Genomic DNA, 25,811 nt, shown 5'->3' with positions numbered 1-25,811 from the left:
AAGTCTGCTAGTCCACGTCTCCTAGTACATGCTATATAAAACCCGGTCTTATAACGGTCCAAACACGAAGTTGTCATTACAAATTGATTTCTGGACTGAGATCATGACACTTTCTACAGAAATAAAAGGGGGGGCTAAACTTGTTAGATTCGCTTTGGCTGTCTTATGTGTTCTTTTGTTTAAAAATACACATACAGTATTTTTTAATGCTTTTTCCAATACAAAACAGGAAAAAATACTGCAATGAGAAGGACTCCCAGATTAGATACCTCAAGCTCTCTCTTCAGAACATTTAATTCCTAAGTGGCATGTTGTATCTAAGTTATATACAGCAGCCAAAGAAAATGAAGACACGCACACACCATCCAATTGTCCTTTTATATTTTTTATTTGGTGTTAAGTAACTCCACAAGAAAACAAAATCAGTTACTCTGGTGTACGTGAAATCAGAACAATACAACCACTTGAAGCAAAAAGTAGAAACAAATTTCAGCCCAGGAATGGAAAACTGATACTTCAGTGCTATGGATATGCAATGCGCTTCATACCACAGTGCGGTTCAGCGTATGCCAACCTTTAATGCTTTTGTTGTTGTTTCGTTTGTGTTTCTATCCATACAGAAAAACTAAAAACCACACTTCAACTCTCACTGAAAGCTTTAGAGCTTTAGCCATTAAACTATGAAAACAAATAAAGACAATTTGTTATTGCCCAAGCTCAAAATACGATTTTATTTTCCCCAAAGGTGCTGGAATTATTACATGCCCCAATGTAACTATAAGCAACACCTTTGTTCTTTTTGAGCCCTTTCTTACCAAAAAAGCAGCTCTAGCCAAAATTAACTGAGCTGAAGTTTGTGTTTGAAATATGTCCATTTGGTCATTTCTTGTTCTTGAATGAAGTTCTTTTCCGTTCTTCTATGTAGTGATTTGAAGAATTTATGTATAAAGTTCTTTTTTACTTTCATGTTACAGTTAACTAGTTCTCAGTGCAGGTGCTAAACAACCTCTCAAGGAAGCTCCAGAAGAAAGTAAAATATATAAAAATCTACCCAAAGTCTGCAAATAAATTAAGAAAAGAAACTGTAAAGTGTCAAAAGACTCGTTGTATGAATACAAACCCTAAAGCATAGTTCAATAGGAGGACCAAAAGAAAGTCCCTGGGTAAGGACAAACCAAGCCAATTTTAGGTAGAGATCTCAACAAAGATGTTGCACAAAGAATGGCATGGTTCTCTAACCACATCTTTCAATTCTTAAACTATCATTTGAATAAAGGCAACCAAACCCAGTTATTCAAAAAACCCTTCTCGCACAGAACATATTTCAAAGCCAGTTCAGCTCACATTTCAAACAGCTCTAGTTCTCATGAGGTTTATTGCCTGTCAAAATTAATGGTTAAGCTTTTCAAGTCAGTATTGGACTTTCTGCACTTCCTGATGTTATAGACATGCTGCTACTGTATAATTAGTTGTTTGTTGTTCTTTAAACTATGAGTTGGTAAAAACTTAGAACGTTTAGTTTTGCAAATATTGCTCCTCCTGGCTTATACGTTTTGCATAATGTGTTAAAAGCACAAGGAGTTGATAGTCTTGTACAGATGCAACTTGACAATGTATTGACTTTCTAAGTTAACAAAATAAAATTTAAAAGCAAGTCACATAAAGCAACAATCACTACTGCAATCACACATGTATGTTTGAAGTCATCACTTTCCCGACCCCCACCCACCACACACATAGCTTGCCCCACACATTCTCTCAGAAACACAAAATGAACTACGAGATTTACTAAATTACAGCCACAACAGCAGCTAACTGCAGCAGCCACAGGATTTCTTTCAAGTGAAGCACTGACCCTTCGCATTTAAAACATCGAACACTCTGAGCATTTTAGATAATTTCAGTCATTCAGGCTCAAATTCAGTAACGGATGCTTCTGCAGCTTACACGAATGCCATCATTTGCAACAAGACAACATTCTCATTACTTGTTACAGAATTCACAACAATCCACACATCACCCCAGTGGTTTATTATTTTTGGTGTTACTTCTCTTTCAAGTCTTGCCATACGTTGGCAAGTTGCTAAAAAGGACAAAAAAAAAGAAAAAAAGAAAAAAAAATCCACATTGCCTCCATACCTACAAAAAATCCTTGGCTTCTCCAGTTAGCAAAAATACAAACCATGGTATCCTCAGTGTTGGTTTGCGGGAAGGGGAGAGAGGGGGAATCATAGGATAGAAAACACAGTTTCTGTAAGTCTCTAAAGCACAACCCTGTTGTTCCTACTTCAAAGTTATGAGATTTACTGAATGAAGACTGGACAAGTCATTCATGCTTTTCTCCTGCATTCAGAAAGGCACTGATAGATTACAGTGTTAAGTATTTATCTCCCAGTTCTTAAAGAACAAAGCCTAATGTGCCAAAAGCTAAAGTCTCTGAATAGCAGAAGTAGTTGTAGACACTGCGATGCTAAGAAGATAGTCGTAGTGGTAGGGCTACAGTTACGAATGAAAATAACTGCAATTAAGATGCAAAGAAGCAGTGGTACTACTAAGACAAGCACATGCACATCCATTCTTGATTTGACAACACAATCTAGTCTAGTTCAAATAGCCAAGAATTTAACAGTTTGGGGGTGAAAAAAAAATCTTCAACAGGACAGCTGTGTCCCCATCTATAAAATAAGCAAGAAGAGAAAGATAAATACACATCTGAATCCATTAACTGAAGAGGAAACTCAAGTTGTTGTTTTAGAGCTACAGACCCTCAGGAAGGATAGTTTTCCATCTCATGTTACTTTTAAACCATCTGTTCTACTCTGCTGTTTTTAGAGTTGAGTTCGAGAAAAAAGCTCCTCCTCACACGGATCTGCCCATTCACTTCCACCTTCTGAAGCGGTGTCTTCAGGGCTGGAGCTATCACTGGAGTAGATCTTCTTCCTGAAGCTATTTGGTTTTGCCTCAGCATCTATATCATCTGCACATCTTGCTTCATAAACAGAAGAAACCTAAGGATTTAAACTGACAGTGTTGATGGGGAACAATAAAAACATGCTTGCTTTTTTCTAGGCTGGTCAGTTGTATTGTTCTATACATGGTCAAGAAAAACCGCATAATCATGGGCAAATTATCCTCTTTCTATTATGTACGTCCTCTTGTCCATTACGTACAAAGGATTACAGAGCAGCAGGAAAAAAAGGTGAGATTTTTATTTTTTAATTGTAGGGCCTTAGTATTTTAGGGCCCTTTAGCTTTAGGACTTGCACAGAACAGCAAGAGAATCAAAAGTGAACTCAGTGTGTCATTGACACTTTTTTTTTTTTTAAACAGAAAATTGCTGTAAGTGCTGTCTCCAAATTTTGGTACTAAGTATCAAGTATCACAAAAACAGCATAAATCCAATTGTATTTCAAGCAAAGGCAGTATATTTTCATCTGAATCAGTGAAGTTACAGCAAGCATGTCACAGTATTAAATTTAACTGCTATCATCACTATCAAGTTTGAAAGCACATCAGTTGGAAAGTACATCAGTAAGCGCATGTGTACATGAAGATTTTTCCCTACAGCAAAAATGACTAAAGTGCATCAGTTTTTGCTTTTAAGGAGGACAGAATTCAGCATACATCATGCTTACTCCTTTAATTACTGGTCCCTTCTGGCTTCATAGCACGTATCAGCCAGCCCATGGTTGGTGAAATTTGAAGTTGAGGAAAAAGACTCGTACGTTTAGCACACAGAGATCACAGAAGCCAAGTGTTCCCAAAGAAAACTGAATATGCTGAATTATTAGAAGTACAATGCTCAGCACTCTGTAGAGTTTTCAGAAGAAAGCTTAAGACACAGAAGAGATTAAAAAACAAAGTAAGGGTAGAAAAGCTTTTGAAAGTTTTTGTAGGAATTTCACTTGAGATCAGACTGAGAACTCTGAACAGAAAGACACAGTGGCACATCCTTATAAAATCAAATATACATCCCCCAAACCAATGGCAAACTTACCATATTAAAATCTAAAAGATGTTCATCATCATTGGATATTTCCTTTACATCTGCAAATTCTCCTACACCATTCTCTCCCTTGGCATTTGTATAACATTCTTACAGTGCGTGAGGAAAAGAGGAAGAAAAAACAGATTTGAGGAACACTTATTTACATTTAGCCAAAATAAATGCACCTACAGAAGTACGCTTTAAATTTACACTGTCATTTAAACTCTGTGCTTGTGGGGGGATTCTAGCTGGAATTCCTTAAGGAGCTAAGCAGAATAACTTACTGAGACTTCATCAAGCCTTACCTGAGTAAGCAAATAAAAACAGAACAAGCTATTTAAAGAAAATACTTTAAATAATAACGAACAAAGATGAATTTATCATAAATGGTTCCGTACATTTTTCAGTTCTGATACTGCATGGTGTTTTAGATCACATTTCTATACCCACACAAAGTATAGTGCAGCCTGATACCAAAAAACTCAAAACCAAACAAACATTTGGTGTAAATGGCTGTAGTTTCTATCTACCAGAGTAAACTTCCATGCATAACGGCATGTATTGTATCAATATATATGGGTCACATGCAATGCCCATATATAAAACTGTCCAAACAGAAAACTAAAGATTTATGGAAGAACAACATTAGCTTTGGTCAACTTTGTCTAAAAGATGAAATCCTGGAATTCCTCAGCTTCACAGGAATTCTGTGACCATATTAAACAAGTTCTGGACTTCACTATATATATTGTTTTCCCCTGCTGAAGTAAGGTGGGGAAACACTAGATAGTTTGCAAATTCACCAGTAGATGTCAGCAAAAAGATGACACAAGTCACTGACAGAAATTAAAGGATTACTCTGCATAAAATGCATACTCAAGGTTGCGAGTCACTGCATTTGCTATTACACCAATGGCATCTCTGCAATTACCGATGTGGAAAACAAGCTTTCAGAGGACACCAAATAATTTTACTCCAAGTTACCAAGTATTTTTCTAATATGGGAGGCCAGGAGGCAAATCAAAGTCGTGTAGGCATGATCCCTTTCACAGAGCAAACATCTCTATGGCTGGGAGCTCAGGAAACAAAGATGGTTTTGAAAGTAACCTACACTGCCCTGAACACCAAAGTGAGGGCACTCACAAAGCTGGCTGCACTTTAAAAATAATTCAGCAGTAGCTGCTTGCTAATCTGCTTCCAAATTATTACAGAACCAGGTCTCTGATCAAAAGCTTCTTGCACTGAGCCTCTGCCAAACAGTAGCCACCAGATATCCATCAATTCAGCATGCAGAAAGCTTTTGTTTATCTTCTTGCCTTCTCCCCCGAACAGATAAATTGTTATGCAGCAAAACCCAGAGGAAAAAAAAAAAAGAAAGCTCTGGATTCTTGCCTGTGTCCACAGAAAAAACTGGCCTTGGGCCAGCTGTCAGATGCTACAAATTCTTGGGAGGCAACAGAGAGTGCTGGAAGCACACCTGCTTTTGCTTACAAGCAGCCTGCCTACCAAGACAGGACAGAAAGGCTCCCAGACTGTCACTGGAAAGGAGTGGCCACAAGGCAGATCCCTCTGCTTCCTGGCTTGAGAGAAATTCCACACATTCACTGAATAGCTGGCATGGTGTTCATGCGAACCCAGGAAACACAGTTATCATATTTCCACATTCTGGTAAAATTAGCTGCCTAAAAAATGTTACACAGGTTGAAAGATACTCAAAAATGCAATGAAGTATTTTCAGAGTCAGAGGTTAATGTCCTGCCCAAAGCCAAGCTCTGGAATTGAGTGAATTTGCAAAAATGGTAAGGCCATTTTAAAAGCACGTTCATTCAAGAACTATTTAAAGCATGTTAGAGATGACAAATGCAAATTAAGTATCCCAGCTCTCTCTCAGATTACTATTAAAATTTATTTATTTATTTATTAATACAAATGACAGTTCTAATTCATCTGCAACAATTCGAACCCATAACAAAGACCACTAACAAATTCTAGCATGGTTGCAAGAGCAAGTTAGTTTGAACATGCACAGCTTCTTACCTTCACACTGCGATGCAGGAAAAAGGGGAGAATAGAGCGCCTTTTCCCACCAGCATTGCTTTTCCTGGCTGCCACTCATTCTCTGCAGATCAGTATTCAATATAGGAAACGGTTTAGACAATAATCATGCTTCATTATGCCATAAATAATATACTTACACGTAAAGGAGGGAACTCTGGTGTTACAACCAATTTGCTAGGTAGCATAGGTCACACTGTTCAATTTCTAACACTAATGGGAAAGGACTGTCAGGCTACAGCCATTACCTGAACTATTACTGCCAGTATGAATCCCACTCAAGGGCTCGTACTGTCCCGATACAGGGTTGTACAAACCCAGAACAAAAACATGATTTCCAGCACTACGCTTTATAATCTTAGTGAGAACACACAGGTACCAAGAGGTGAAAATTACAGTGACATAATGAAACAGCATTAGCCAACATGAGAAATAGTTCAGTGTAAAACAACACAGGGAAGGAAGTAAACAGAAAGCAGCAAAACTTAAAGCTTACATTCTGGAAGGGTGAGTTAGCCGTACCATCACCATAAGCAATAAGAAAAGTTTCGTCTAGAGAATTAATATGGCAACATGAGGAAAAACTAGTTGATGATCTGTATTTATACTAAAACATTGTCTCAATCTGCTCACACTTTTATTTACAATTATTTACATTTTCATCTCACATTTTTATCTATTTTAATCTACATTTTTATGCCTAAGTAGTCTCCCCATGCTGTATTTTAATGCTAATTTAAGTTTACCAGATCCTTTTCCTTGTGAAATTAATGGACATAGCTAAAATACTGGTCTCGTTGCAATAGACACGTCCCTGGTTTTCTGACTGCATCTGGGGTAACCCCATTGACCTTCAAAAGACTATGCCAGCTTGTGGCATCCCCTACAGATGCTAGGTGGAACAATTCATACAAACTACACTGCTACTAGCTATTCTAAAGTGTTGACAAAGGAGTTTCAACACAGTCTCTCTCTACCCAGCTTCCTCCTCTGTAAAACCATGGACATTTAAGCACGGGAAACCGAGGAGCCTCCTTTTGCTCCCCTTTAAGCTACCACAGAACTATGAACCTACAGAACCTGAGCTTACACATTTTTAACAGACAGATGTCCCTCTCAAACCAAACAAGCAACTCCAGAGTGCTGTATTCAGAAATGCCTGCCAGATGTAGCTTTTTTTCCACCATGAAATTCTTCTATAAGGAATATCACCATTCCCCATGCTGGTTTCCTACCGTGATACTCTCCGTTTGGAACCACCATCCAAAAGCTCAAACCCTAGCTCCAGAGAGAAAAATTTCCCAGGAAATTAAACCATAGACAAAAAGAAAGCCAATACCAAACCCTTTTTGTTTGGGAGGGGACAGGGGGCAGGAGCTGCCGTCTACTCTATATGATCACTGAAGAACACCATTTTTCCCTACTGCTGCTGAGATGTTTACTACAATTGCTCAGCTGTCATCACCAACATTTCTGTGATCTGAAGCACCCTTAACTAGTAAATACGAAATACCAATTTGGCGTTCTCTGTTAAAACTGCATTTTCAACGTATGCCTCCTTCCTCTCACACATACACCTCCAGTGTTTTATGAAACGTTTTAAGTTTTCCAGCTACCCATCTAAACAGCTGTTCTCAAATTTTACCAGTATTACCAACTGCAAGTTGCACTCTTTCCTCTCTACAACTGTTCATACTTATTTTACTTTTCTCTTACCCAGAGCTCAAAGACAACAAGGCCAAACCAACTGCAACAACCGCCTCACTCCCGGTCTTGCTGTAGGTCTGAGAGAAGGCTGACGGGTGGGTTACCTGTGGGTTACAGCTGGACATGGGCTGAGGCTTTGCTTAGAGCCTCTGGTTAAGGACATGTAAAATCACTTGAGGACTTCAGAATTGCCCTAACTACCCTCTGTTATAGTTACGCAAGCTTCTCTTGCCTCTGAATTCTGGTTAATTTTGGCCACATTTACTATTGATTTTCAGTAATGAGGTCAGAATTGCAGTTACACATGGAAACTCAAACTTCAATCCTTTTCTTTCATTGCCTGTATTGTTTCTGTCCCCTTCTCCACACACAGTTAAACCATCAGCAGAACAAAATCATTTTAATATTTGCTATCATTTATACAAGAATTTGCAAGACAAGTAAAATGCCCTCAAAACTTTAACCAGTATTTATACACCTTTCATTGGCTACCAGCTCACGTTTGTTCCTCCCAACATCATTTTGCATCTGTCTCAAATAAATCTTCCTAAGAACTTCATACAACAGCAGGGCTATCCACTAAGGTCTTTCAGCTAAGATTTCAAATGAAACCTCCTGTATACAAAAGTATTATTTATTGCAAACATCCAACATTTACTTTCTAAAGCAATAAAGGCGCGAATCAGTTTTATTTTATTTTTTTTCAGCTAAGAATGCCAGTGCTGTTCAAAGACCTGATTACAGTGAAGCAACTCTAACCTAGCCAGCCTAAAGCTGCTAACATGAAAGAGAGATTTTATTAATTTTAGTGGATGACGACTGTTTTAAGCAGGGTATTTGATCATTAGCATTGTAGTGGAATAGCAATTGAATGTTCTGCTACGGATACAAGCGAATAAAGGGGAAAACAGGCAGAGAAATGATTGTTTCCTGCCCCATCAGTGGCGTTTCCTATAGCAGATGCGGTTTTTCCTCACCTCTCCCACTCACATATGTGCTTGAAATAAGGCAGCTGAGGAAGATTCTGCACAGCTTTAGTGTGCTGCTGCTTTCTTTGCAGGACTGCCACGGGGAGCAGTAACCAGTTCCTCAGGGGATGAAGCTGCCCTGTGAGCACACAGCCACACACCACCTTACATCCACCTGGCGAGAAGGCCAAGCCACTCTGGTACCGTTACCACTTCTGTTGGCAGAGCTGAGCCTACCAGAACAAATCTCAGGAGAAGCATTTTCTTATGCTACTTGTTTTGCTTATATAATTTGTTCTCTATCCACTACAGGAAGCAACTGCGTTATCCAACGCTGAATTTTTCAGCAGTGACCGCCAGGCAGCCTGATAAGCAGCACATTCGAGTGGTGGTGTTGGCATGCTGACACTGATGGCATCAAACTTTTCTCTCTACAGGACATTACACCCACCTTTTTAGGATACCTCTGACAGGGGCATTTAGGTGTATGACTCCCTACAGTGTCACTATAGTGACTACCAAAGCTGAGAAAGCCTAGGTGTAAAAGTACGAAAGCAGAATTCAAGGAAGCTGACCCATTCCTACGACAGTCCATCCACAAACCTGGTTCCATCACACCTGCTGTATGAGGTCTGACTACACAGACAATAAACGTACAGATGGAAACGGTGAGGAACAAAGTGTAGGAGAAACCCCAGGGCACGTGGGTTGGGGATTCCCCCCCTCTCTTTATACATACAAGTACAAAAAAAGTTCGTGTTGCAAATTTAAAAGACAACCACAAAGCCCCAAATACATCCCCCCCACACCTTTTCTTTTTTATTTCCCAAAATATTTCTCCTCAGGTAAGAGCTTGATTGCTCATGCAAGCAGCTCATTAGGAATTTACTTTGTTATTCTTCTGCCAGGAATAAGGAACAGATACAAAATGTTTTATTTTGCAACTTCTCCAGTTTCTTAGCATTTATGAGTGTGAAACATTTCATTCTCCACCAAGGACTGGCTGAGGATTTGCTTAACAACTTAAACCTTACCAACAGCCTGTAGGAGGGGAAATGTTAGTTAAGAAACAGAAAAAAAAAATATTGAACTAACACTTAATTTTGTACGAGAAGTAGCAATAATTTGTGTGGATTTTCTTGCTTCCATCACAAGCTCTTCCCTATAGTTAGGGGCAAAGCTCCCTGGCAAGTCCACGTGGCAGATTAGTCAGCTGCTAGCTAGAGAAGCTGCACGGACAGAACTTTAATCTTTGAGTGAAATTTATGCAAAGCATCAAATAATCCCTCTGCCCACCCACACCTGCCTTTCCATCAATCTTTTGCTGATCCACTCTTCCGGGCTTTTTTTTTTTTCCTTCCTTTTTTTGTACATCAAAACCTGATCTCAGAGCTGGGGTTTGCAGTTTAAAGGACCATCTGGCTCAAGCCCTTGAAACAAAGGCAAGCTGCCTTGTCTTACTCTTCAATGGCACTTTAAGCTTCACGGCTTTTAAAAAGAGAAGCTTTGCTAGATCGTTTTGTCCATCTCATTTTTTTTAATGTTTTTTTTTTTCCTCTATACAAGATACATTTTTCAGTCCCTTCTATCTTTGTTTCTGGCAGCCTTAAACAACTGTCAAAACTCTCACTCCTTTACCTCAAGAGATATTCCTCTCCTGCAGTGCCAACTCTCCACATAAAGTTGCTTCCTCCATCTCTTCCATTTACGAATGGAGGAAACAGCACGTATAGTGCCTTCCCAAATCAAATAGGAAGACTGAGACCAAGGTGAGACAGAACACACTTGATTTTTGTGTGACTTTGCCCTTTCCAAGCACCGTATACATTTAATTCTGTTTCCATATTGCTGGTTAAAGGCTGTAATTGCAGTTAGTAAAACAATTCTAACCCCAAATCTCAGTGTTTGGCTGCATGCAAATAAAACGTTTTGCTCAAGTACAGAAACATTGCTGCTAAGGAACTCAAGTTCTTTTTGAAAAACCAATGTAAAAGAAGAGGGAAAGGTTCAGGTAGCTAAATTTCCTTAATTTTTCCTTAAATTTCCTTAGCTAGATTTTTACTTTTCTATAAATACATAAGTAAACATAAATATAATTCAACCCACTGTTACAAATCTGAACATAAACATTGTGTGCCTTTGAGCTCTATTTTTGCATCCCTCCCTGCAGTTTTACTCATCTACTTCACAAAGTAAACAAATGTTTGTATTTATCAATGCAAAAGCACAACCCTCTACATCGATTCTATTTTCCACCCTCTTTAAGACTTCTACGCAATGAAGATTTGAGCAACTGTGAAATCCAAGCTCATGAATTGTCCCGTGTTTAAGACTTTCATATATGTAAATATGTATACTAAGTTATATGAACATATACAGCATGTTAAAGGGTAGACTCTGAAACAAGTTAGCTGACTATTTCTGCAGAGTTCTGCAAGATATCGATGGCATTTTTTATTTTTTTTAGACGAATCTAAGCTGCCACCATTTGTAATGCTTGCATTATTTTACAGGCACAGATGCCAAACATGAAAACAGTGCATTAAAGAAAATTATCTTTTCAGTAGCTTTAATCAACATTATACAGCTCACTATACACAAAATGTTTTCAATTTGTACACAGAACTGACACTTTATCACTAGACTAAACTCTGAAATAGCAGACCCTGAATGCAGACTCTCATTTACACAGTGCCAAAATAGGACAATTGAGATTATTTAAGTTGCTTCAATAATTGGGACAACAAAATCAATACACAGAGGATTAAAAAAAAAAAAAAAAAAAAAAAAAAGGCTTAAGCTTTTCCACTAATCTTTGTCTTTTGGCAAAACTTTGCTACCCAAATTTAAAATCCCTTTCTTTCCAACTCTCATCTAAACACCTCAAGACTGATAGCACTTTCTTTAGATACTGATTTGACAACACCAGCATGACACGTTTCTGCCGTTTCAGAAGGCATGCTGACAAGGATCAAGGCAGTGACAAGAGTGGTGCAGAATCTGAACAGAACAAAATGCTGAAACCTCATTATTATTTGAGCGTTATTGGAGGTGTTATGACTGTCAGTTTCATAACCAACAACAGAAAAATTAAAGTCTGTAAGTAACTGTACAGAAAAAATCCTTAAGTGCAAATCTCCTTGACGCTGCTCTGCTTGCCATTACAACTGGGGGGAACACAAACGCATCATTTAGAAGTCACAGCAGCAGTGAACCTACTGAGTGCTACTCCAAAGATCAGATCCGAATTTTAGTGCAGCAGATAGGGAATACATATCTGGCTCTAGAAGCCAGTCAAAGGATCTAAACTTCATATCCTTAAAGCCTATCTGGCAGTCACCTCGTTTTGGAATTTCACTAAAAACACATCTGCAAGGGAAGCCAGGAGGCCACCCAGTCTCTACTCTTGCACAAAGCCAGAATCAACTGCAATGCACTATGCCCAGCAGATACCTGCCTACACTCTACGTCTCTTCAAGACAGCATTACCACTGCTTCCCTAAAAACAACTAAGCCTTACAGGGAGCTCATTTTCTTGTTACAATTCTTGTCCTGCAGTCTCCCTTGCTGTGCTTTAAGGCCATCCCATCCACCTCCTCCGTGTCTGCCAGCGCCTACAGGACAAGCACAGCTTTTGCCTTGTCTTCTGTGACTGTGAGAATGGCTTCTGCAAGACTCCTGGGTACTCTTTCAAGTTTCTCTTCTTTGAGATACAACCACCTCGGCTCCTTCACCCTGTTTCCAGCAGCAGTGATCTTTGTGTTGCTCTCTTCAGGATATCTTTCTTGAAAGAAGATAATCAAAACCGAGCATGGGACTCCAGCAGAGGGCTTGCTAGTTCCAGCTACAGAGCAGCAATTACTTCCCCTCTTAGAGAAGGGCATCCCTATTTATAGATCACAATGTTGCTGCTGTCTTCTGCAAAGTGTGTCGCTGCTGATTTACGCTCAGCTCATGATACACTTGAAGGTGCTTTTCTGTTTGGCATCATTTCCTTGCCTGTCACTCCTCATGCTGTGTTTGTGAAAGGGATTATTTTTTTTTTCAGAAGTTCACATGTGCCCATGCTGGATTGCATTTTATTTTTCAGATCATTTCTCCATTTTAACAGCCTTTTGATTCTAATCCTGTCTTCCAGGATAACTGTAGGCTTTCCAAGTTTGATATCATCAGGGATCTTCATAAACATGTTTTTTACTCCCCAAACCACAAAATTAATGATCTCCCTTGTCCACTAGAAATACTTTCAGAATAACAGTAAGCCAGCGACAGTTACTTTGAGTGCACAATCTCTTTTTGTCAAGCCAATACTTAAAAACTTCTACACTTAATGGCACATCCAGGCCATTTGCTGGTTAAAACATTTATTCAGGTAACTTAAGAGTCATTGGCAATACCCTTGTTCCATTTTCCTTTTTTCAAGAGATAGAAATGTGCTTGCTTTTTCTGCATCTTCTACCTTCTGTGTGTTCTCAGACAAGTATTCTTCTAGACTGTTTTCATATCAGTTGCTGCTCCTTGGGATACTTAGCTGAATATTCCTATGACTGGCAAAACCAGTGGAATTTATAACCTGTATTTCTCTTTTGCTTGGCCAACTGTCTTTTCATCAAGAATTCAAACAAGGACCAGAAAAAGCATGAAACAGCACCCTTTTGTCATTACTATTTCATAGTTTTCCAAGCTCGTGCACTGTGTGTCTCAAAAAAAATCCTTCTTCAGAAATTTTCTACGCCTGATTTACTTCTAGGACTTAGAGGCAGACCCAATCTTTACCTTTTTGGCTTACTTCATACGTATTATTTTATCATGACTTTTATACCCACACGGTGAACTCTGTCTTTTTAAGGTCCCTCTCCTATAAGAGGCTTCCATCTTTCAATATCTCAACAAATTCTGTCTTATTAATCAGAAAGTTAGAGCCTGGAGTCTCTGTAGCTGTTTTCATCATCTGCCATGATCTGCACATATCAGAACTATCCGGACCAATCCTTTCTGAGGTAGCCCCACAATTACTACCCCTTTTACAAAGGAGTACTCTGCTTTGTATATGCATGACTCTGTGCTTTTCCACCTGCTTCTCCTGCGAACCTCCCTAGTTGTTTAGAGCAGGTTACCCCACACACTATTCTCAGAACCAATATATGCAAGGCACCCCTCCTCCCTTCCTCTGCCACCGGTCCTTCCTACAGAAGTTAGACACTGGCATTGCATTACTACAGTCAAACACAGCACCTCACCAAATCTAACACGCCAATTTAGTCACAAGATCCATAAACACTTACGTGCCTTTGCCAATCAAATTTCCTAGCCCCACAGGCACTGTTGGCATATCCAGACCTCAGAAATTTGTTAACGATCCCAACAGAACCCACAATTTCCTTTATCTATGTCAAGGACTCAGCAGTATAAGCATATAAGCATTCTTAGGCACATCTACTAGATCAGAGTCCATACAACATTTATTGGTAAGAGTTTCAGTGTTATTAGTTACAGGCCATCAACTGGACCACAGTGCATACTTACCCACTGCTCCAGAGCTAAGTGGTAAGAGCATTTACTTGGAAGAAAAAGGATTGTACCTCAGCGTCCCCCAACACTCCCCCCCCCCCTTTTTTTTTTTTTTTTTAAAAAAAAAAAGTTAAATCTTAGGGCTAGGTATAGAAATATAATTTGATTTTGAATAACTTCTTCAGGATCTATCACCAAATTCCTGCAGCAAAACATGCTATAATCCTGAAGAAGTACTCTACTAAAGAAGGTATGAGGGAGGCAACTCAATAAGATTCTCGTACATTCTTATAAATGGAAGGTATTCCAGGATGTGTATTTGCACAGCATGTATAGAATTCAAGTTAGCGTGACACAAAACATATTCAATCCACTATTACACCATGGTCTACATTAGTATTTTCAAGTCCATTACTTATGCAAAACGTTGGAGAAACCTGTATCTCAGAACACGACTCAAACTTTTGTTGGGTAACAGCAAGTTAAAACAACACATTTAGATGTTATCAGAAGTCAACAGAACAAAGCATGAAAGCCTCATTTAAAAATACTTTACAAATATTCATCTCTACTAATCAGTCAATTCTCTTCAAGCATCTGATCAAGGTAAAACTCTTTTTCCCGTGCATATACGTATGGGGTGTTAAGGAGGAATGCCCCTCCTCAACTGTTCTGATTCTACATATTTTATATTGAATTCAACGCCCAGGAAAATACTGCTACTTTTACACAAAGTTCACATGTAGAAGATCTAATTGTGTGACACCCATTCCTGGGCACAAAATAACCATAATCTTTACTGACTAAAGTTTACTTTATAACCAACACGCTAGAATGTATTGTTTTAATGCTTATAAAATTTCTCTTTTACAAATAGATATAACTCCATTCTCAAGCCAAAAAGCCAATTAACTTCAGATGCACACTAATGGCTCTTGGAAAAGCTCAGCGTACGTATGCATCCTCTTGAGACACACTAGATATAGGATGTCTGGTTAACCCAGTCTTTCTGAGTTTCAGTTGTAATGAAGCTCCTCAAGCCCCCTAGGAAGAGCTTAATTTCAAACCAAACTGGAGTACAAACTGCCAAGATAGTTGTTGGCCCTTTGCACTTAACAGTAGCTTTTAGTTTTGAAGCTATGAAAATTTCTATAAAATTACTTGACCTGAACACGGGAAGCAGTTGGCTTGCTTCTTCTTGTACAGAGCTTAAGGAACACAGAATACTGGAAATTCAGTACTCAGTAAGTAAGTTTTTTTCAAGCCTCATAGCTACTATAAACTCTGTAACCACTGTAAACTTCTTATCCTATACCAGAAATGTACTACTTTCTTGTATTGGTAAGTAGTTGAAGAAAAGACAAGAATGAGCGTCCTTGTGGATCACTAAGCAACCAGAAAGGAGATCTGTAAAGAGGCTGGAAGGAACTTCAGTCTCTCACTATCACAGATAAGTGCATTATACCATTTATTCATTTATTACCTCCTACTGTACGATAAAGCTAGATTCTGTTTGCCTGGTAAGAGGTAATTTCCAGAATCTCTTCTGACTTACAGCCTAAGTTTGCTCATGTTTTTTTGGTGACTTTTATTGCAAGGCCTGGCACAAACAAACAAAATCCTCGAACTCCGGGGAAACAGGAACCACAATTATTTGATTTTCTTGTACAAGCAGCAGAAAACAACTTACTGACACTGGTAAGAGAAGCAGGAATAGTAATCAATTTAAAGGTGAATGAGAGGAGAAACAAATGGGCAAGAAGCAAAATAAGGAACTCAATTTTCATTCAACTGAAAGGTTAGCTTTAGTTTTAGCGAGAAAATGGTTAGCTTTCCCATATATGAATTAGCAATTTGAACTTGCAATTGAGGAGCATACAGTCAGCACAACACAAGGCACAACTCTCCAGTTAAAAGCATGAAGAATGCCTTCCCAATGGAGGTGCTACAACTGCCAAGTATGCGTAAGAAGAGACTGAAGAGGAAAAAGAGAATGTAAGATCCAACTGCTAACTAGCCAGACAATTTCTCTGCACTGGCCACTCAATGAAATGATTTTGCAGGTCAATTTTTTTAATTTTTTTTTCCCCTCTCAAGAGCAAAGGGAACGATCAGCAAGACAGACTTGGCTATTTATTTATGTCTGGAAGAGTTTTTGCTCTTGATTATTACTTAACCTATGACTACTATGACCTGAAACAAAATTCTGGGCTTAAGTCTTAGACTGAGGCCTCCTTACAGTGCTGCAGTAGCAATGTACATTTTGCATCCACGTTTTATTTATTTTTGTGTCTAACATCAACAGGAGAACACTATTTTTCAGATTAATTAAAGCTTTCTAGAAACCCTCCTTTGCTTAAGTTTACATGCAGTAATTCAACTCCATAGTCTTCTACTTGGAAGTAATCACAAATCATGTTGAAATTCATATTGAAAAGACTGACTTCATATTTTCCTCTTCAGTGTTTTAAAATAGGCTTGAATCAAATTCAGTAATATCTCACTATTCAAAATTTATGTACATTTCAACATGTGTAAATCAGAAAAAAACTAAAAACTTCAGGTAAACAGATTGTAAAGTCACACGAGTGTACACATGCATATATTTCTAAAGCTATGCAAGATGACACTGTAACGCCTGAAGATGCTTAATTTTTTTCACAGAACCACAGAATGACCAAGGTTCAAATGGACCTCTGGAGGCCATCGTGTCCAACCCCCCTGCTGAAGCAGGGCCACCAAGAGGAGGTTGACCAGGACCATGTCCAGACGGCTTCCGAGTACCTCCGAGGAGGGTGACTCCACCACCTCTCTGGGCAACCCGTGCCATTGCTTGGTCACCCTCACGGCAAAAAAGTGTTTCCTGATGTTCAGGCAGAACCTCCCGTGTTTCTATAGAACTACATTTTTCTAGAGAGCTATATAATGACAATCATTTAAATTGAACTGTCACATGGTGAACTGCTGGTTATCAGCTGTTAGCTGCAAATTCCATAATTTTACACATCCACATACCTCTTCAAGCTCTCCTGAAGAAACAGGATTATCCTCGTATGTGGGGAAATGGCACCCTGCTTTACAACTGCAAAACCTGCTAGTCTCCTCACGTGGCTCCACTATTCTGCAGTTTACTTTAGAGCTCTCCATCACCCTCCCATCTAGGGATTCTTTCATACTGCATTCTAAACACGGATCTTGGCTTCCTACTGGCAACATCCCAGCCGATTCTTCTTGGGAATCCAATGATGTTTGTGCACTCTTCTCCATTCCAGACTTTTTTAATCTGGGAAGGAATTTTCCAGATTCAAGCTCTGATTTTCCATAATAATGCCCTTCCTTTTCTGCATCTTCTTCCAGAGGTTTGAGATCGGCTTGCGGATCCTCAAACACATCTACTTGAGAAGGGACAGCAATACTTCCCTCATCTTTTTCTGACTCAAATTCTGACTCACTTCCACCACCTGGAGAAAGTTCAGATGCAGAAATTGGGCGAAAGTGAGTCCTCGGAGAAATCCGTATAGCCCTGTACTGCGTTCGATCAACACCACATATCCTGGGGTGTAAAACCTCACTGTCTGAATCAGAGCACAGAATTGACTTAGGTTTAAAACTAGGGCTGAAAGATGCAATTCCTTCTGGCTCAAACGAACACTCTACATGAAGAACTTGAGAAAATGGATTGTTCAGGTCAAAGGAAGAGAACGAGTACTCAAGCCCTGGTTCATCAACTTGAAAGTTACCACAAGCTCCCAATAAGTCTTCATGGAAGATAAAAGAGAAACCCTTATTTAATCCATTATCTCCACTCTTCGATTGCTCATTCTGTTCAAATGATACAAATGGCCTCCATAATTGCCTATGACCAGGGGCAAAGCTGTTACCTGGAGTCATAAAAACATCTGTACCAGCTATTGTCACCACATCAGAAGCTGCACATTGTAATAAGCTCCCTTTTGAGTGACTAGGTGGCACCACCGCCCATTCTCCATCACTGTTAAATGTTTTCAGCTCCCCGTACACACCGCCAAGTATAAACGAGTTTTCTTTATCTTGATTAACATCCCAAGGTTTCGATGGTGTAGTATAGTCACCACCATCTACTTTTGATAAATCATTCGAGACAAAGGCTCTCTTCTCTAAATTCTCTTTTTGACCTTCCCAAAGGTGATACTCTGATCTCTGCACTGCTTTATTGGGCTCCTGGAGGGTTTCAACTTTTGCTTCTGTATCCAAACAGCAGCAATAGTTATTTACATCAGTTGAAAACAATTCATCTTCTATTCCTTCTATTTCTACCATTGCTGCAGAATTTCTGTCTGTCATATTTGTCCAAATATCTTTAATAACCCCTGAGCTGTAGCCATCTCCATGTGGACTGCTTTCACTACACCCTTGTGTAGTTTCATAGTCTTTACTTTCTGCTTTTTGTTCTAGCTGAATACCACAGACAGATTCTAGCTTAGATTTTTTTTTGAAAATCAAAGTGGGCATTTCTCCTAAAGTTCTAGCTTGTTGCTGGCAGGTTTCTTCTGGCAAAAAGTCTAGAATTTCTTCATCTACGTAACTTGAAGACACTCTAGGAACTACATAATTAATATCTTCTGCATTAAATTGCGTGGATTCTTCATACGGAATATTTAAAGTCTCATTGTCTGAACGTGTTTCTTCAGAGTGTGACCATGGACTACAAGTTCTTGTTGAAAGATTGGAACAGTGTTCATTTTCATCAAAGGCACTATTTTTGGTCCATATTAGCAATCTAGACTGTGTTTTCCCAAGAATATTAGCAGTGCTACTAGAATCTGCATTTTCATTTCCCAAGTTGAGTGTTTCAAAAGAAAATGGTAAAACAGAGTTACTGCATTGCACTTCAAACACTGAAAAACAAGAGTTTATACCAGACCCTTCATTAATATCTGAAAAGAGCTCTTGATTGCCAGCAAGCATGTGTGAATTAAGCATTGTGCTGTCTAAGATGGGGGAGAATCTGATAGGAGAATCTCCTCCGAAACTTTCCCCATCCGCATCACCAGAACTAGAAGATGAACAGCACTCCCAAAATTGAGCTAAATTACTAAGGTCTTGCAAGAACCACCCTTCAGCACCAACAGAGCTGGTCGAATCTGTCCATATTGCACTTTCCCCTTGCAACTCCATTCCATCTAACACTATGCAACATTCTGCCTCAAAATCAGTTTTTTCTTTACTCTTTTGTCGAATCATATTTAAAATCCGACTCTCCCCTTGCATCGTATCTGAGGCACCAGGATCCAACATGGATTGATCAATATCCACTTCATAGAAGTGCGTTAGTTCTGATAGATGAACATCATCTAAATATTTGTCGTCCTCTGGTTGAGAACAAATTGAGGTCCCAGCGAGGTCAATATCCTCATTTAGAACTGCAGGCATTTCTACAAAGTGACCATCGATGAAAGTACCTGCTGCGAGGTATGTTTTATGAATATTATTGTTGCTAATACAAAGACCATGCACTGATTCAGACAACTCTTCTACAGCCTCTGATGTTACGCCACATATATCTTCTCGGTTGCGGTATGTAGTCTCCAGCTTGCTTTTTCTGCTAAGAGGAACAAAGTACTCTGTGATCGGCTCAGTATACCACAAGGGTTCTTCTTTATATTCCTTTTCATTTCTGCTGTCTAAATACAAATCTTTTCCATCGTTACCGCCAGCTTCTTTTCTTCCAATTTCTTTTAATGGCCTTTTACCTCTTTTGCACAGCTGTTTGATGGACCCGCTGCTACTGCTGCTACTGCTTCCGCTGTGGACTTTTCTATCAGCCTTTTCACCAGATTTCACTGCAAGCCTGCTTTGCCCGTTACGCCCCTTTTTGTTTCGAACCTCTCTTGTTTTATGTCTTACTTTTATACATTTCATCGATGCCTTGTATTCACCTTGATTACCACTAGAACTTGAGCCAGCCTCACTGGACCCAGAAGACCAGGAGCGAGGACGCATCTTTCCCTCAGCCTTATGTCGGACTTGTTTTTTGTACAAAACAGGCTTATCTTCAACAGCATTGTTACTAAACTTGTTTTCTTTCTCGTTTTTACTTTTCTTCTGCTGGGTTCTTTCTTGTACAGTGGCAGGTACTTTATTACTTCTATCTTTAGTTACTTCACTTTCACTATTGCAGTCCTTTGGAGAAGATGTATCTGTGCTAGTTGGTGGAGCAGTGGATGAAGATGAGGAGCTAGAGTAAGAGCATACTTTGGATTTATTCCATACAGTCATAATTTCCTGCAGGCAAACTGGCTTTTCAGAAAGAGGAGGAAACGCTTCATAGTACCTGAAAGCAATACAAAAAGGTGACATTCGTATCTTTGAACTTCAGACAGGCATTAAAACCAGAAAGTAAAACATCAAATCACTACCAATCCGATTGTCAAAAAATCTAGTTTGTTCTACTTACACACATTCCACTCTTAGCACTGTTTATTTGAATGACAACAAAGGGGAGATTAAGATAGCTTTAAAAGTACTTATAAATTATTAAAAAACACACAGCAAAGTAAAACAATCCCAGTTCTAGGAAGTATTAAATTTCACTGTAGACAGAAATTGTGAATGCTTAAAACAGTGAAGGCCTGACTCCAAATTTATTAGATAATGTAGCAATTTACTATACCAGTCTTACGTGTGTTTGGTTTAAAGTGTAAATGAGGAAGTTCTGATTCTCAGTCAATTCAGTTCTGAATTTCAGTGGCTAGTTAATTCTCCTTTGTAAAACAAGAACTGTTAGCTTCTACATAGTTTGTTCTTCCAGTTATTAAAGTTACTGCAGAAATCAATCATGGTTTTGCATAGACAAACAGTAAGCTCCAATTTTTAAAAAGAGTCTTAGTTATTGCAAAAAAGTATAGTTATACAGTAGTTTAAGATGCATCACAGCTTTGTCCAACAGGAACAAGACTTAAAAGTGTTTTTCTGCCACATGAAAGCAGCATGTATTTAACAATAAAGAGATTTGTACCAATTCTCATGTGTTTCAATGTTGTTTTTTAAAAACAAGAAATCAGTCAAGTTAAGTACCAGCACAATCAGCTCCCTGAAGAAGTAGCATCCATGTAGCAACACTTGGACTAGACTGTTGCTAGCAATAGTCATTAGTAAAAGATACAGGCAGAGTCGTATCTCCAAGAAAAGACAACAATAAAGCTCCTGGGTACGAGAACACCATTCTCAGGTCCTTGGTAACCAGGAGACCACTTTGGTTATAAAGAGTTGCAGTTTCCCATTTCTGCAACAGAAGACAGAGTTCTGAAGACAGAAAACTGATTCTCCCCCTGAAACATGTCAATTAATACCATTTCAAGGGTTTTTAATTTGTCTAGCTGACTTGGTCTCAAGCAAACCAAAATACAATCTGGTTTGAGTTCTGCATATAGCCAAAAAGAATGCAGCAAAATGTAGTCAGGACTTGCCAGAAATTAAGCTAGCCCATGGCATTAAATGCTTGTGTTTAAATATGTAAAATGAACAAAAGAAGATGGCAGGAAAAAAAATATTGCCTAATATCCAAAAAGCTCCAGATTTACCACTAAGTTAACTTCACTGTTTTAAAATATGGGTGTAAAAGGAAAGAGAGAAGGGTCTAAGATAATAACAACAACAACATACATTTCTACTTGATCCTTTGCTGTGGGAGATAAATCAGTCTCAGGAGACAAAGAGCCTTCTAACTTTTTGTGAATCTTCTCCTCTGTTTTGGAAGAAAATTCCAAATGCTTAACAAATTCAAAAATCCAATGCATTTTATAACAGTCTTTAACAAAAACCACCAGGATGTGCAGCTATTTTTCATAAAACACTATAAACAGAACAAAGCATGGCCTGAATATTACGCATACAGAAGTCTCAAGAAATCAACAAAGATTCAAGTTTCCCACAGTTGTATTGCTAAACCCCACAAATTTCACCAAACATGTCAGGCAAGCAGCAGCAGGCCTTTTTGTGGTTAACAATGCCCCCACTAGGAGACTTCCTATGGAGGTTTTTTTTTTTTTTTTTTTTAGTTATTTCATATTCAAATCCTTATTCCCTCCTTACATTGCTACATATAACAAAGAAAAAAAATCTTTAACTAAGCATTTTTATGGATAGTTACACCTAATTTCTTAAATATTTCACCAAAAGAAAGTACCCTGGCAGTAATTGCTGTGTTTTGTGTGGATATAAAAGCATCTTTCCTATGCGAGAGGTGACTCTACTGATTTTTAATTCTTTCTATTAAAACGTGAAAGTACAAAAATAAAAAATGCTGCAAGATGCAGACAAATTCCACTTTTTTCTAAATAAATGGTCTGCATCACCTCAGCTCAATAAGAAAGTATCACAGCACTATGAAATAGTGAGAGACTAGTGATTACTGCTTAAAAACAGAAGAAGGGAATTGAAACAGTTAAAATTATGCTTTGAGCAGGCAAATACTTACCCTTCATTGCTATTTATACTACGCCGGACCCATATTATGTTTACTGTAAGGTGTCAAAGGCTGCTGCTTTGTGCCTGAACAAACATTTAAGTGCAATGAACTTCCATTGGAGACGTAATTTTATATTATGCTCCCTGCCATACACTTGGGAACATAATATCCTCAATTACCACTTCCCTAAAGACCAGGGATTTTAAGCACACCTCTGTGACAGCTACTCAGATGATTTTGACAAGAATAGCTATTTTTTGTAAATATCGATATACAAAAGGAAAAGAATCAAGCCCACTGCATTTTAATTTCTTTTGGCGGGAAGAGACAATGCTGAATGTGGAATATTTACTAAAAAAGCATGCCTGGCTGGACAGTTACTTCTTTTCACAAGAATTCCATTTGCGAATGGCTATTTCTTAGGTAAATAAAGCATACTAGCATACAATTGTTTGAACTATTTGAATTAAATTATTCAAGCATATTTTTAAATTCCATGGCCTAAAAGGAAGAGCTACTGAAATAACAGCCCATCCCCTCTTCTCCCAAATATCAGAAGGGTTAGTAAATACAATATACAGCCTCAAAAGTTTCAAGATTTATTCCTTACCTTGCTTACTCTGAAGGTCTTTCAGTCTGGAGCAAAGCTCCTCCACTAAAGTTTCAATCCCAGAGCTCTGCACAATAACAAAAAACAAAACCACGAAAAAAAAAAAAAAAAAAAAGAAAAAAAAAAGAAAAAACAGAAAATATAGCTTACCAAAAATAAAAGAATATTCATTTTATACAAAGACATCGATAGAGTAAACCTAGCTTGGCAGCAGTGTATTTTTGCATGGTAATTATGCATTAAAAAGCAAGAAAAAATATTCCTAAATATAAATCCATTCCTGTAAATACATTAATCAGAGATAAAAATGATTCCACAAAAGAACTGAATACATTCAAACTGCAAGTCACAAATTACCGTATATCCAAGGTTTTACAAACTAGATAGTCACATTTACTGCCCTGTATCACTTGGTTTAGCTGAGTGTCTCAGGATAAAAGTCCCAGAATCAGCTCATCACTGAGACACATTTCAAAAAGCTAAGCCTGACCCTTTTTGCTGCACAATTTATACCTGCGAGAAAGGGACTGTTAAAAAGGACACAAAATCAGGAGTGAAGGTGAAAAGTAGAACACTATGAAAAGGTATTTAGCAAGGACAGAGAGGAAAAGTTCCCGAAGCATCTTCATGCAAAACATATCCCGTTGCTCTGTCAGTTTGCAATGCCCAATTTTTTAATTTTTCTTATTTTAAAACATAGTCTTGTTTGCTTAGGAGAACAGAGGGAAAAATAGCTTATTCATCTTCCCTTATCAGCTTCTGTTTTCCTCCTTTATTCCCACACATAAGCCTTTACCCTCAAGTTTCCTTTTAAATCCAATTTCAATGCTATTTGCACATGCATTTTTCTGCTTTTACCATCTGCCTGGACTTGTGAGCAGTTCTAGATAAAGCAGCAGTACCAGAGCAGCAAAACACTGAAAGATAAGCGGTTGCATAAAGCAGGACAGTGGGCTGCCAACTGTCCCACTGGAGAAAACACCACGCTATTCTAATAGAATTAAACTTACATGCCAGTCAGCGAAACACTGAATACCAACCTACAGCCTGGAATGTTAATTCCTCTCGGAAGGAAAACCAGGTGAGGTGAGTACTGTGCTATTATTTCGATATGCAGGGGCCACACTTGGAGATTGCAGTTGGCAAAGTGCAGTATAAACAGAAGGCTGGAATCACAGCAAAAAGGCAATCTGAAACAGGTGAAGAGGATGTGGGAAGCCCCCTTCACTTACCTCACAGCTGGGAGCACTAACTACAGAGACTTGGGCAGCTTCTTGTACCTTATACACAGTTTTCCCAAATAACAGCTCCTGTATCTTGTCCCCATCCCACCTGGAGACTGAGACTGCTCCAAACCCTCCTACAGAACTACCTCACTTGAATTTAGCACGATCTTGTGTGCACATAGTCAGGGAATTTGCACACTCTCCAAAAGTAACATGAATAACATGTAAAGGTAAAGAAATGCATAAAAAGAAGTTTGAGATTTGCTGTGTCACTGTTGTGGCAGATTTGTTTTTCCAAGATCTCAGAGTTCCTTCTTTCTCCAGCCCACTGGCTAGAAATTGCTAAGAAATGTGAAAATATGACTTTAAAGCACAAGTAAATTTTATAGAAAAGGGAATACTAAATTATACAGTGAAACCAGCTTGTTTAAATCTGTCAGAAACACACACTTGAAAAATCATATACTGAATCATTGACTTAATGCTAACCTCTAAATTTTAATTATTTGCAGTCAAGTGAGAAAGCAATTTTCTTTTTGCATCAGCATTGCTGCACTGAAGCCTTAAATATAAAACTTTATGCCACGTACTTAACTGAGGATGACTTAGCAATATTAAGCATTAGAAGGTATCTTCTAGATCAGTAAATTTACTAGCAGAAATCATATTATTCAGAAAGAGCTAAGCAGCACAGTAAAATGGACAAGCCTATGTAGCTGTAATAATTGTCAGTTTATACCTTTATCACTTCTGACTCCCCCTTCCTCCCCGCAAAAGGGCAGCAGAGGAGGAGCTGGCCTTGTTTTCGCCTAGCTCTCAGAAGCCTCTAACTGAGCAGACACTTGTAGCAAATGCTCAAAACCTAAGCAATATAAATAAGTTAAGGAATCGCATCTACACCATCATGTCAAATCAAAAAATCCACCCAAAACAGCAACGATATGCTCACCATTACACTGAAGAAGGGAAAACTTTTCAAATCAAACACTTCATTTCCTCCCGTACCATGAAACTAATACTTGAGTCAGCTGACACGCTGCATGCTGTCCTGCATAGCACTCCTATGTAGCTAGTGCTAGGTTAAAAGGGAAAAAAAAAAAAAAAGAAGGCACTGTGCAGAGTGCCAAGTCTCTGGAGACCACTTACTCAACCTCTTGCTGCAGTATGTAAAACAGGCTGCAGACAATGAAGCAAATGCCACAGCAACTATTCTATATATGACCATGTTCTTGGCTGAATATGTGATTTATTAAATGTAATTTTTCATTGTTTAAGTTAATGCATTGTAGTTGCAGCA

At 38.6% G+C, this 25,811-nt stretch overlaps 2 protein-coding genes across 3 annotated transcripts in view; both read right to left on the bottom strand.

Moving 5' to 3' along the window:
• TBC1D14 (TBC1 domain family member 14) overlaps nucleotides 1–25,811 on the bottom strand; it is a 107,753-nt gene that overhangs the window by 71,633 nt on the left and 10,309 nt on the right. The gene's annotated exons all lie outside the window — the stretch shown is intronic.
• Nucleotides 356–25,811, bottom strand: part of KIAA0232 (KIAA0232 ortholog) — a 67,672-nt gene continuing 42,216 nt past the window's right edge. For both annotated transcript variants that reach the window (XM_032186234.1, XM_032186235.1), the window contains exons 4-9: nucleotides 23,289–23,355; nucleotides 21,874–21,955; nucleotides 17,245–20,542; nucleotides 6,026–6,107; nucleotides 3,998–4,095; nucleotides 356–3,008 (exon numbers count right to left, since the gene is read on the bottom strand). In XM_032186234.1, the coding sequence (XP_032042125.1) occupies nucleotides 2,829–3,008; nucleotides 3,998–4,095; nucleotides 6,026–6,107; nucleotides 17,245–20,542; nucleotides 21,874–21,955; nucleotides 23,289–23,355 (3,807 nt within the window). In that variant the 3' untranslated portion in view covers nucleotides 356–2,828. The remainder of the gene's footprint in view (nucleotides 3,009–3,997; nucleotides 4,096–6,025; nucleotides 6,108–17,244; nucleotides 20,543–21,873; nucleotides 21,956–23,288; nucleotides 23,356–25,811) is intronic.

Source organism: Aythya fuligula, chromosome 4 (genome assembly GCF_009819795.1).
Source record: "Aythya fuligula isolate bAytFul2 chromosome 4, bAytFul2.pri, whole genome shotgun sequence".
Taxonomy (NCBI): Eukaryota; Metazoa; Chordata; class Aves; order Anseriformes; family Anatidae; genus Aythya; species Aythya fuligula.
This window is presented reverse-complemented; position numbering and strand designations above follow the sequence as displayed.